Consider the following 14,834-nt stretch of genomic DNA (forward strand, 5'->3'; position numbering starts at 1 on the left):
TGTACTCTTCTTAGAAAATGGGGGGGGGACTTTTCATTGTGCACCACTACCAATTTATTCAGGAAAACTACAGCAATGAACAGTTTGCTACATGAAAAGAGCTATCATTTTCCAACGACTAAATCCAATCTTCCTAAATGTGAATTTCTGCGTCTTAGACGAAATTGCTCTAAAGAAGAGGATTTCAATGAACAATGTGATGATCTTTCCTCTAGGCTTAGACTTAGAGGTTATAGCCACCATTCAGTTAAAAAAGCCATATATGAGGTTTCTAAGATCGGCACAGATACCTTGGTCTTACCAAAATCTAAATCACAGGTCAATACAGATGACATTCGATTTGTAGGGGATTTCTGCAAGAACTCAGGAGAATCCTACAGAGACACTGGCCAGTCCTTCTTCTAGACCTGGATCTGAGGCTATTTCTGAAGGATGAAGTTTCCATTAGTTGGAGAGCCAAAAACTTAGGTGATTTCCTCACGCACAGTCACTACAAATATCGTCCCCCATTGGTAGCTAAGATCAAGGGGACACACCCATGTAGGCAAATGTAGGGCTTGCAACCTTATCATCAAGAATAACGGTGTTCAGGACAAATATGGCAGAATTATCCCTATACAGGACTTCTTTAATTGTAACACCATTGGAGTTGTATACTGCACCAATGTGAGTGCGGATACAAATATGTAAGAATGACATCACGGGCATTCAAGCTCCGTATTTTTTTAAATACTTGCAAAAGTAGGAATGCTGTATCAGGTACAGCCAAAATGAAGAAAATCTCCTCCATAGCAAGACACTTCATGCAAAAACATAAGAGTGATCCATGACAACTTCAAGCGTTTTGCCTGGAAAGTGTGAGAACAGGCATCAGAGGAGGTGATTTAACTATGATATTACTTAGAAAATAAACAACAGATCTTTAGGCTGGGTACCTTAGTACCCAGAAGACTTAAAGAATACAACAGCTATAGTTCTTTCCTTTTATGATTCCTCAATAGTTAATTCTGTTTTCTGCATTACATTTAATCTACCTCTTCTGTGATGCTAAAATTTTCAATTTTTTTGTCCCTCTCCCCTCCTCCCTTCTTCAGTATACGTGATAGTCTGTAATATTAATGTTCAGAAATCTCTATACACTTTTACATATGTGCACTTTAGGCGTCTTAATCCTTTTCATACTGCAGTTATCGGTAATATTTCTATATAGATCTCCCTTTTGATAGTAATGATAATCCTTTTTCACCTTCTTACACATAGTATACTCATTTTACTGTTACCCTTGCACTTCATGTACCCACATTAATTTTTTCTTTCACCCTCACTATATAAAAAATTTTCACACTGATCACGCATACCACGACAGGTTATACATGATGATTATTCATTTTCCTTTTCATACAACTGTTAACCACATTCAGTTTGCTCAAGTGCACATGCATATTAAGTTTTATATGCTCACATATAATACATTTTTTATTTTCTATTTCTTATCACAAACAAAAAAGTATTTGCTTATATATATTATTCACATATTTATCCACATACATATATTTTTTCATTTGTTCACAGTATATAACTTTAATCACTGTTTTTGCTTCACTTTTCCTTCTTATTTATTTTTCATTATTTTTTATTACTTATTTTTTATCATTCACATTTTTATCACAGATGGGTTATGACATCACTTTTTAAGATTTCTGATACTTTATATAATATCTTTTTCAGGGGAGACCTATGCCGCCTTTGGGATTCTAATATTTGCAACTGTTTGTTCTGTACAAATGGGTCGGTTTCATTTCTGCAACACAGTCTCTTCACCAGATCCCTTTTATTGTTATTGACTTTTATATTTATTAATTATTTTTTTAATTTATTATTTATTTTTTACTCTATTATTATTTTCACATATTTTTTCTCATATATGATTGATTATTAAGGTCAGCAAATTGACCTTTCTTAATCTTTGATTATTAGGTGATTTATAATGGAAGTGTCTAGTTTACATTATCAACACACTTATGTTTTTAATATTATTTTTTCTGAACATATTTGCAATCCATCTGGTAGTGACCACTTTATGCCAGTGGGTCTTTTCTGTGTTCAAATGACAACATGCTAACATTAATAATATATCTATAGGCATAATTGTAATAGTATCAGTTACCCTTAATTTATTACTGTCAAATGGGCTCAATCCTCCTACCATCTAAATAGATGGGAGGTGTTTTCTCTCCGTATATTCTGTCCCTGACTAGCCACAATCATGGCCAGACACTGATTGGCCGGCTGCCCTGTCTGTACTGACACAGCAGCCATTGATTGGCCAATCTCCATATATTCTGTCCTTGACTGGCAACAATCATGGCCGGACACTGATTGGCCAGCTGCCCTGTCTATTCTGACACAGCAGCCACTTATAGGCCAATGTGTGTATTTGAACTAGGGCAATTATGATCCACCTCTACAGCTGTTCTTTCCGTGAACAAGCCATAGGTGAAATGCGCGTCGGCAGACAGGAAGGGTGCCCGTGGCTGCGCAGCACGGGACACCTCATCAACCAGTCAGTATCCCAGTATGTGTTTGTTTGTCCTTTATGCCTAACCTTATGATCCATCCTCCGGTAAGCTATTATGTAAATCGTTTTGTAGCCTGTGTGGATCATCTTGACATGCCAACATTGGTATTAAAACACACACACCGGGTAATGCTTTTTATATGTTGCTGCTAGCACTTCATATTTAATTTTTCTCCTTAAATGCATACCTTCAAAATCCATATTCTCCGTTTCTCTTAGGAGATTATATCAGAGAATTGGTATTAGGACACTCTCTCTCCAAGAACACGGTATACGATTCATACTGAGGACTGTGATTTTCTTTCATTGTAATTGTTACATTATCCTCAGCTTGCATTAACATTTGTTTGTCACAGTGTTTCTTTATATATATGAGATTTGTCAGTATTAAGACCTTTTGAAGACATTGAACATTTAAACGTGTACGATTTGAGTTACATTGAAAATAATATAGGTCCTATTTACAACGGCTGCATTCTTTCTTTGTGTAATTACATTTTGAAGCAGCAAACCCCTATTTCTATGAGATTTGATAGTATAAGGGTGTTTTGGAGACATCCAGATTATATTAATACTATCAGCATACGTGTTACATAAATTTTGGATATACTGTCTATTCCACATGTGTAATTGAACCACACTATATATGATGATTCTTTATTATTAAGAATGCTGTTTTTGTCTCCTCTATATTTATTTACTGATTTCTTTGGGTATATTGCCGATTTTTTCACATGTAATTGACCTATACTACATGCATCTATTTTACATCATTAGGAACATCGTTCTGTCTCTGTTATATTTACTCACTGATTACCATAATAATCTCATCCTATTTTGTTTGTATATACTTTCCTATTAATATCCTCATTTTATTTCAAACAGCTATGACAGTTTAGTCTAGCACTCATGTATTTCTCTGATTGATTAGGTACAATCTCAGATTAGTACTTCTCTCATCAGTTGTTCTATGCCTAGAGTATGACATCAGAAAGCAGAAAGGAACATCCGAGTAACATATCACTCTTTCTTGATTTTCAGAGGGTATAACTGTCCTCCCATGTCACACCTCTCATCAATGGCCTTTGGACTAAATGAGTAGTGGTAGAACTGGGAGTATCATTCCTGTTCCCTTACTATTCTGATACTTCTTTATTCTAGATTAGTAATTGAGACACAATATTACTACTGTGGTCTCTTATATAATTCACCACACCATTATCTATAGGTGTCTAGTACTAGCCAAATACTATTGTATCTCTCTGATTGAAAGGTTACCAGCTCAGACAATTGGTCCTTTCACTGAATGTTCTATGCGTAAGTAAGACGTCCAGGAATTTGAGATTTAGTCTGAGAAACGTACCACTCACTCTCTATATTATAAGGGATAGTGCTTGCAACTAGTTCTCTAACCTTCTCATAGATGACCTTGGGCCAAGTGGGAGTTAATTGAGTTACTATCAGCAATATTGTTGTTCCCTGACTATCCTGTTATTTCCCTTTAAGGCCATTAAGAAATATGATGTGATGCTTTATTTTGCAAATACCAGCTGGAATTATCATTATGTTACTATGATTGGTTTTCGTATGATATGAACACTATTTTATTTAATATTTCACCAGGTGTTTATTCTACAAATCTATACCTTATAATTAATGCTGAATTTTTAGAATTTATAGCATACCATTCTGTCTACACAGTTACATGTTTTCAACTGTTGGATGTTTTTGTATCCATAAGGAGTTCTTTTTCAGCCAAATGTAAGTAATAGCTGTATGTATATGTCAATTTATGTTTATTGTAATGGTATAAGTCATTGTTTCGCCAAATCTACACTATTTTTTATTACCTTCTATAGTAGTTGGTGTAAGGCATCTATTTTATTTTTGTTGTTACTCATTAAAAGTTACTTATTAATTATTGTATAATACCAAAAGAGTGCTCATGACACAGAGTTTTTCATTTTCTGTTTGTTCTTGTCTATTATTATGACTCTAGTGAGCACCACCACTGCCTTAGTATACACATTCCAGATGTGTTCCAGTTATTGATAGGAATAGTGGTCACTACTATCTTATGATAGAATCCTCTTTAAATAGTCTGTGCAACTATATCCCTTTTTCCCCTTTCCCTGTGTTTATTCATTGTATAAAAAAAAACAAATGTATTATTTAACCATTGATACTAATGACTAACAAACGTAAAACAACCAAATTCCTGTCCTTAGCTGAGCTGAAAATGCCATCCTACTGCAATTCAATTTGAAATAGAAAAGAAACTGATGTCAGTCAGAGCATCTTAGGATGGAAGAAGCTTTTTGACACAGCTGCAATAAAAGTAATGAGAGTAGAGTAGGTAAAGCATCTTTACATAGCAATATGTTATATAATAAACTAATCTTTGCTTACTGTCTTAAAAGTGATTTATTAAATGTGAGTTTTAACCTACTTTGTGAGCACTTCCCTGGTTAATGCCATTTCAGGATTGTCATCCAGGGTATGAAGCTTACATGTTATTATGCATGTGCAATTAAAAATGTGGTTACATCAACAACCCTGTCTTTAGACTTATTTACTAAAGGCTGTAAATTATTTAATATAAGAAACTTATAAAGTATTATCAAAAAGACATTTTGAGTAAGTAATGGCACACTGACTAATTGCTGCCAAAGCGTGTGAGGAAAATTGGAGTTCACCACAACCAGTCAATAGAAATCACATGGTTTGTACACACACTAGCAGCGCTGTCAAGATAAGTCACAAGATAGTTCCCTTTTTACCATAGATGTAAACAATTTATTTTCTTAGTACAGATCAATCAATTTATATAAAGTTGGTCTCACAACTCTTCTTTCAAGGGTTATTTCTTGGAAAGATGAATAATTAACCCCAATAGGATTCTTCCAGTTTCTTTCACACTCAAAAGGAAAAGAAAGGGAAATACATAGTGTAGTATTTCATAAACTTCAGAAATTTATAAACATATGAATAAATATAAGGTGATGGGTTATAGCCACATGATATAAAACAAATAATATTTAACATATCAATGTTTCATATAATCCAGTGGGATATAAAAACCAAAATATATAAAAGTTGGACCCATACTGTGATCAGCACCAAACCTCAGTGCTAGGAAGTGAACATGGATGGGAGGTTTGATAATAAAGACATGACAGATGATAGCCTAGAAACAGCCATGGGAAAACTAGAAAACTGACTGTTAAAAGAAAATAGACTATGGTGGGAAGTGACCACATTAGAGAGATTTATATTAGAAAAGATAATCCTGAAGGGACTAAGAATTAAAAAGACACCTCTTTTAATGATGGGAAGGAAGATTTTCTTAAAGAATGGGACAGCAGTTTACACACCAAAAATATGAAAAACCCCTATGAAAAAGAAGTCTATCTTGTCACCTAACAGCAAGGGATATAATTTACCACAGAGACCTGACAAATACCTACAGAATAGTACAACCTATCAAAGAAGGGATAGATCTCAACCTAGAAGGGATACAAATTATGAAGAACGTATGACAAGGAATGGCTCCATCCAATAAAAACTTTTAGAAATAGAACATACTCCAACAGAAGCAACTACTATACTTCCAATAGATTTAATGAACTGGAATTCAGCGAAGATACACCAAAACCTTTTTTTGGAAGGAAATAATGCCCTTTTGAACAAAAAGATACAAAACATCAATACATTTAGAGGCACAAGGGGTGGAAAAAGGAAACCTAGAAATAAGAAGAGGGAAAAAAAATAAGGATGACGACCCCCGGAAATTAACCAAACAAAAATATTCAAATTGAGTAAGAAAATTCTAACAGAATCAGAAACCAAACTGCTAGGAAAGGGTCTGAATTTTGCACCCACAAAAATTGTGGACCTTTTTGAAAGCTATATTGATACACAAAAATGTGTCCATAAACTTACCTTGAAAAAGCTTTTTACATCAAAACAACAAGAAGACACCTCTACCCACACCAGAGGACAATATATTCAAAAAAAGATCTTCATTCTTCCCAACACATATGAAAGGGAGTTTTATTGAATGCTTTAACAAATCAGTAGCAAAAGATCTCAATAAACTAACAAATGTCAAATAATAAAAATAATAACTAAAAAAGAGGAATTAGTAGTTAAAAACAAAAGGTGGAATAAAAAGAATAAAGACAGAAAGAGGGAGTCTTGTTGAGAGACTGATCATCATTAGCTGATCATCTTAATAATTATTTTTGTTCAGTGTTCACTACTGAGATAGAGGGCAAGGGGACACAGTTTAGTTGCAGTTGTAATCAGACAACTTAGGTAGGAACAAACACATTTACAAAGGAGAAGATCCTAACAGAACTCTCAAAACTGAAAGTGGATAAATCAAAGGGGCCTTATGGGATACATCCAATGATACTAAATGAGCTTAAAGGGGTGCTGGTAAAACCATTAACAGAATTATTCAATCAGTCACTAGCTACTGGAGTAATTCCAGAGGACTGGAAAAAATCAAAAGTTGTCCCACTGCACAAAAATGGAAGCAAGGAAGAGGCAAGCAACTAACGACCAGTGAGCCTTACATCAGTAGTTGGGAAATTGATGGAAACACTCTTTAAAGAAAGAGTCGTAGATTATCTCAAATCCAGCAATTTGCAGGATCCCAAACAGCATGGATTTACTGGGGGGAGATCATGTCAAACAAATCTTATTGACTTTCTTGACTGGGTGACTAAGGAAATAGATAAAGGGAGGGCATAGATACAGTATAGCTTATCTAGACTTTAGTAATGCTTTTGACACTGTTCCACATTGAAAAGCATGGGATTGGATTCAAACATAGTTGAATGGATAAGATCATGGCTGCAGCATAGGAAACAGAGAGTTGTAGTAAACAGAGTGCAGTGTCAAGAGGGAAATGTTACTAGTGGAGAACCTCAGGGATCTGTTCTTGGACCGATGCTTTTTAATATCTTTATTTGTGACATTGAAAATGGTATTGAAGGGAAACTATGCCTTTTTGCAGATGACACAAAGCTATGCAACAGCGTAGACACACCAGGAGGGGTAAAACAAATGATTGATGATCTAGATAGACTAGAGGAATGGTCAAGAACATGGCAACTACAAATTAATGCCAAAAAAATGTAAGATCATGCACTTGGGTCTCAAAAATCCAAAGGCTAAATATAGTATTAATGGCACTATACTGGAAACTACTGAAGAGGAAAGGGATCTAGGAATCACTATTTCAGGTGACTTAATGGCAAGAAAACATTGTAACAAAGCAATGAGAAAGGCAAGTCAGATGCATAGGGAGAGGAATTAGTAGTAGAAATAAAGAAGTGATAATACCACTGTATAGGTCATTGGTACATCCTCATCTCGAATACTGTGTTCAGTTCTGGAGGCCATATCTCCAAAATCCTGACAGGTTGGGATCATGGCACCAATATCCCAACCATTGGCATCTCGAAGGTAAGTATTGGGGTGTTAGGGGAAGGTAGGGTGCGAGTTTAGGGTTAGGCATTAGGGGGAGGGGTAGGATTAGGCATCATGGAGGGAGTGTTAGGATTAGAGTGTGGGGAGGGGGAGGTTAGGTTTAGGCACTAGGGGGAGGTTAGGTTTAGGCCCCTGGGGAGGGGTTTTAGGTTTAGGGTGTGAGGAGGGAGTGGTTAGGCTTACACACTAGGGGGAGGTTCAGGTTAGGCACTAGTGAGGGAGGGAGGGTAAAGGTTAGGGTAGGGGTTAGGAAAACACTTACAGTTCATTCCTATAGGTATCGGTATTCTGGCTGTTGGGATGCCGCTGTCGGTATTCTGACCAGCGGCATCCCAACAGCCAGGATTTCATTCCCAACCCCAAATTAGCTGTTCTTTTCATAGTTTGTAAACAAAATTACTTGGAATAAGTCACTGAAGGTGTACATGTAAAATAATTCAATGAAAAAAAACATGTTTAAAATACAAAATAATAGAAATGACGTGAATAAAAGTGAAATAAAAATACAACTTGAAAACATAAAAAACGTTCAAACAATCTATCGATTAATACTCTATGTAAACTATTATTTTTAAGTATGCAATATAACAGCAGCTCTGCCAGTAACCACACATGGAACCAAAATTACTCATTGCTAATCTGTGCATACAATCACCCTCCTGGCTTTCACCTGCTTTAATTCTCCGAGCATGTTTAGTATGCAAAGGGACTTTTAGCACAGGTATAACATCGGTCACATAGAGTAACATCGGAACCATATGCAGCAATTGCACAAGCTCATACCTTACTCAGGAATTGCTAACAGTCTTACACGCAATGAGAACTCATACTCCTTAGGTCATCACAGTGGCTAATTTATGCATGCCCCTGCAACAGTTTTGAAATGCACTGACACTCTGTTTTTACCCAACCACCCCCCGTCACCACCCACAAATGGCAGTTCCTGTCAATCATTCTGCTGTGGGTCTTCGTAGCCTCTGTAGATGCAGTTCCCATTGCTATTGCAAGTCCGTGTACACACACTGTGATGAATATGCATGTGCAGTGTGAATTTATCAACTGATAGCAAGCATATACACAGCTGCATTCCTAGGTGAATCAAGCCCAGAGACCACTCGCCAATTTTTTTTTTAATTTAACCCTATATTTGCATTATTACAGTCATTAACATGCTCAGGTCAAACTGATCTGTGTATGTTTCTGCTAAAAACGCTCCTCAGGAGTGGGTCTAATTTAAACTTCTATTTTGGACTAAGTTTGCTTTATTTACACCAATTATTGCAATCACAATTCTTGGTAAATTCTCCTGTTGCATTCCTTTCTATGGAAAGTACTTGCGAGTTTGGTCAATGGTGTATTTATCTCTATTTCTGTTTTTACCTGTGTTTTTTGCAGAGAGATTCATGAATTTACACCCGTATTTGGCATTACTAAATTTGCGAGTAAAAAAAAAGGATAAACACACACGAGAGTGCCATTTTGACCAAACACAAATCTTAGTAAATTTACCCCTCAGAATCTAGAAGAGGTGTAAAAATTAAAACAGGCAAATTATTTCAGAAAAAACAATCAGGCTTAAGAGCAAACTATGTATTCAGAAATGTCAAAAATCCCTATGCCGTGTCTAACGTTATCAATGACTACTGTGTGTGAGGCTGACACTTTGGATACTGTTCTTGTAGAGAAGACTCCTTCCACCATTTCTGCACCCTCTGTCAATGTGGGGAAGAGCAGCACAAGTCAAGATTGTGACATATAAATTGAGGATGCTACTAATGATGTGCAAAAAAGCATGAGGGGGATATTTGTGTAGATTACGCTGGTGCTAATGAGGATGTTGATGATGAGGATGTTGTTTGTGTAAGTCAGGCACCAGTGGAAGCAGTTCTTGCCCGTGATAAGAAATCCATTGTCATGTCTGGGCATAGGACCAAAAAATTCACCCTTTAAGTGTGGAATTATATTTTACCAAAATCCTGAAAACAATTAACAAGCCATCTGTAAGGTTTGTAAAGCTAAAGAAAGTAGAGGTTGGGACTTTAACCATCTAGGAACCTTCTCCCTATTACATAATTTGCAGCGAGTTCATGCAAAGTGTTTGGCAAAATCTGAAAAATATGGTAAAGTAATAAGAAGAAGCAATCCAGTATCAGCTAGTTATTATTGCTGAGCTAGAACCCAGCACCTGCAAACTCTACTGCCAACACCTTCATCACCAATCTCCTCATTAAAGAACAGTGGTAGTCCTGCATCCAATTTTATAAGGCTAACTGACTCCTCCCCTATCCAGGATTCCTTAAAAAGCCTTGAGTGCTAGGTCCACTGCTGCTAAGGGTGAAACTTCATCCAAGAAGGGGACAAAGAACATGCTATATTCATGTAAACAGTACTTTCAAAGAAACAATGAAGCTAGTTATTGTCAGATGCATAAAACCGGATTAGGCCTGGGCTGACTAGTGGTCAGGGGTGATGCTGTGGAAGGGGTGCCTGGTGAAAGGGGTCCCCTGTCTGTGGCATCAGTCCCCCGCTAGAATGGGTCCAGAGCTGGTTTTAAATATTTTGTGACCTCACGAAAAATTTTAAACCATATATTTAAAACCAGCTCTGGCCCTGCTGCCCGGTGCTGGTTCTTAATTTACAGTGGAACCCCACACATTTTGATCCCTGTAATTTTAAGAACCAGGACAGGCTGACAAGTTTGGGGCTGGATAGTCTTTTACGGAGGGACCTCACATCTTTTTTTTATAAAATGTAAACCTTTTTTACAGGTCCAAACACACAAGCAGCATGCACATATTTCACTGATATATGCAGGCTGCTAGCTCGGGTGAGATTTGCAGAGAGAAAACACTGCAATCTCGGGTGAGAAATCTCATCTTCACTTGCAACTCGGGGCAGAAATCTCGATTTGCTTCACCATCCAAAAACACACTTTCAGCTAAACTAACTTCTTAGTAAATTTGCAAAACAAAAAAAAAATCACAGAGTTTTGGCAATGCAAATCGAGTTAAAAAAAAAAAAACTCGCCCGAACTCAATTGTTCATAAATCTACCCCTAAGAGTGCCCCTAAACAATGAGTTTTCTTCCCTATCTTCTTTTTCAAGATAGACTTATATCACCCTAAATATTAGAAACAATGTTCGTACAAATACATATTTTTTCCAGGAATTATTTAGTCCTGTGCAGAATTCCTCATTCCTTTTGTAAGATTCATAAAGACCTGGAAGCTTGGTCCTCAAATATGGGGAAAGTGAATATTTTGAAAAATAACATACTCTAAAAGGTGGTCTGTATACTCCAGATGGTCATGTGAGAGTCCTTTTCAATGTTTTTTGCTGTACACCAGAAAATTGTCCATCCCTTTATCTTGGGTGGTAATAGTTCCAGGTTGAAACATGAGATTTGCACAAAGGCACAAAGATCAAGGGGTGTTGCAGCAGTCCATGATACCACCATATTATTTTGGAGTAGTCTTGGAGGGATGTGTCAAAACAATTATGGAAGTGGAGAGTGTTTACATGGACATACACCGATATATTCTACCCTGGCTCAAAAACATAGCAAGGGTATGTAACCCAATAATACAGTAGGCCCAACTTTGGAAGAAACCTTACTTCTGGCAGGTATGGACTCTCACCTTTACTCCAAATTTTCTCAACACAAACTTCAGCCATTCCTCATCAGGAGACATTTAGATAGACAGTGTGATAAGGGTGCTGGATAGTGTTGTCAATGGAAGACTAGCATCTTTTCACAAACTACAAGTAACAAATCTCTCTACAAAGACAGGAAATTTGAAGTTTCAAACAACTACAATTGTTATTGGGCTCTTTGGGAAGCTTGAAAGTCATAAACAGTAGTTTGAAACTTTCAATACTCAACAGTTACCCATGAGCCTTTATAAAGCCTTTAGAGAATAATAATTAAACTTATTACCCCATTTTACAGAACCTTGGGACATAGATATTAAAAACAGGAACAATTGCCATGGTCCAAAGTGTATCAGACCACATATGGTTGCTCCTTGAATATTTTTATCATAGTGACCCACTACAAACTTCTGAATTGGCCATTCATACATTTTTCCAAACTCTCCCCCCTCCCCCAATGGGTCCCCTTTTAAAATGTGGTGTTTACATTACCCCCTTCACCAAATGTATCAGACTCCCCAAGGAGAGTTCTAGGGAACATATTTCTGTCTGACTCTGGTTTCTAGCCCCCCTCCCTCATTGACATACCTATATCCAAACCTTAGCTCTTTACCAAATCATTTACATAACATTGCCAGATGGACTTCAATGATCCCCAAGACCTTGCAAAGGGGATCCATGAAATCTTTTTTAGAAAATAATACTCTTAGCATCTATTTTAATATGTTATTAACATAGCTTTTGTAGGTGTGGTTTTACAAAGGGTAAATCTGTTTTTTGTAGATGAAAAATCTTGCCTACTTATATGATATTATTATTTGTGATAGTCTTAAATGATACAATTGATACCTACATTTTTATCTATTCTTCTGTACATTAACAGATTAAGCAAAACATTATTTCTGAAGAGCACTTAATCAACTAAGTACTGGACGTGTAAATTATTTTTTTCTATATGAATTTTAACATCACAACTGATTAATACAACGTTGTTAAGCACAGGAATTTATATGCACCTTATTGTCTAACTTCTAATTTCTAGACATAATTAATATAAAACATAAAACAAACAAATAGTTTAAGCAGACTGTTTAATTCTGGAAAGGAAAAATAAGAACACATTTTTATAATTTATCAATTATGTTTGTCTACTTTCAATGAATTAATCAGTTGGGGTTTTGCCACTATATTCCTAACTAAAATAATTAATTATACAATTGTTATCCAACTAAAATTTGCTTCAATTAATGTTTTTCATTATTCAGCTGTTCTAATGATTAGGTTTATGTCTGCCACCAATTTGTTGTTCCTTGCTGTTGTGTTCTGATTTCCCTCCAATGTGTTTTCAATGGTGACCATGTACTTGGAATGACTTCCCACCGATATGGTGTTCCCGGCTGCCATGTTTATGGGATGACTTTCCTCCAATTAGTATTTTCTAGTGACCAGTTTTTTTACCTTGCACAGGTAGAGAAGCAAAGCCTGTGGCAGAAAGATGGATAGTTGTTTTATAATCATTTTTTCATATTATTATTAAATGTAATACACAAATCTAATAAGGTCTGTCAGTTGAAACAATGGAATTTTAGTGAAAAGGCAGACAGGGCCCTAGAAAGTAACTCTAATTAAAGTTTATGTTTCTTTTAACTCCTTCCAGATACCTTGAACATTGAAAAGCCATTATGGCATCTTTGTGACTTCTAAGGGAGTGAGGAGGGAGAGAGGGATAGCAGGAAAATAATGGAAGGTAAAGATAAAACATGTATCTTATGAGTATATTTGTGTATGGGTCATTCCACTTTAGAGGAGTCAGTTAGTTAAGTGTGGTAGAAAGGGAGGTGGAAAAGAATGGGACGCAAGTATCGGCTCCAATTCGGAATGAATGAGTGCTGTAATCTGCAGGATTCAAACCTAACTCAACTAGACCTCGTCTAAAAACTGCAGCAAGCTGAAAATTCATGAGAGGCATGAGATATGCATGCAGCAACCGCTGAGACCCACCAACTGGGCGCAAACCCATATAATGAGATGCCAAACAAAGCGGACAAATAGTCCCATTCTGATATTGTGCCAGACTAACCCATCTACCCCTACCTGTCTGGTCAGTCTCGGAAAAGCGGAGCTTTCATAGCACTGCTGAATCCCTGAACACAATGTCCTTAAATAACAACCCAGAGGACAGAAGCTTTTTTAACTGCCACTAACTCGCTAACCCTAAAAGCCCCACAAAATGCAGCAGAATAAGCCAAACGAAAAAGAGAGGCCTCAAAACAAACATGTCAGAAGCCACCTTCTCCATAACCATAGGTTCCACAGCACCTACAATCAGGAACAGTTCCAACAGCAACAAATTACTTGTCAGGCCCTCCTTGCACCAAACTGGAGGCCAAGAAGCAACGCACCATTCCCCATTAAAAAGGCACCAAAACCAGACGATCCAGCCACATCAGTAAAAAGCTGCAATGACTCACTTGCCACCGGAGGGGCAGGCCAAATCTGTTCACTACTGAATTGAACCAAAAACTTGGCCCAAACACCAAGATCATCTTTTAACTCCGCTGAAAAACAAACATGATGATGCGGCCATCTCGACCCAGCCTTGGCCCTTTGCAATTTCCTACAGAAAACTCTGTCCATGGGAATTATACGGCAAGCAAAATTAAAGGAACCTAACAGCAACTACACTGCGTGCAATCTTACCATTTCTACTGTCAAGCACACCGCAATTTGCTCTAGCAGCCTATCTACTTTGTCACGTGGCAACCTACAACAACCGGCAACTGAGGCTATCTCAATTCCCAAATATGAAAGACAAGAAATGGTACTTTCTCTCTTATCATGCGCAATGGGAACCTCCAGAACACAGAAAAGAGCCTGTGTGGAAAAGAGGAGGTCAAAACAGACATCGCTCCCTCCCAGATCTATAAATAGAAAGTAATCCAAATAATGTGTCATGCCCACCTGTCCAGTGACAGCATGCATACACCAGTGAAGAAAGGAGCTGAATCTCTCAAAATAAGCACAAGGATACTGCACAGCCCACAGGCAAACATTTATCCACAAAGTAACCAAACTCTAACTTAAAACCCATGAACTGCATAGTCTC

The 14,834-nt window shown here is 36.9% G+C and overlaps 1 protein-coding gene across 1 annotated transcript in view; it reads right to left on the reverse strand.

The window, feature by feature from the left end:
- Positions 1-522: 522 nt before the first annotated feature.
- LOC148473849 (peptidylaminoacyl-L/D-isomerase-like) overlaps positions 523-14,834 on the reverse strand; it is a 35,205-nt gene continuing 20,893 nt past the window's right edge. Inside the window, exon 4 of the mRNA XM_088459342.1 lies at positions 523-656. Coding sequence (XP_088315468.1) covers positions 523-656 — 134 coding nt within the window. The remainder of the gene's footprint in view (positions 657-14,834) is intronic.

Source organism: Taudactylus pleione, unplaced genomic scaffold (genome assembly GCF_031769625.1).
Source record: "Taudactylus pleione unplaced genomic scaffold, aTauple2 ptg000906l, whole genome shotgun sequence".
NCBI lineage: Eukaryota > Metazoa > Chordata > Amphibia > Anura > Myobatrachidae > Taudactylus > Taudactylus pleione.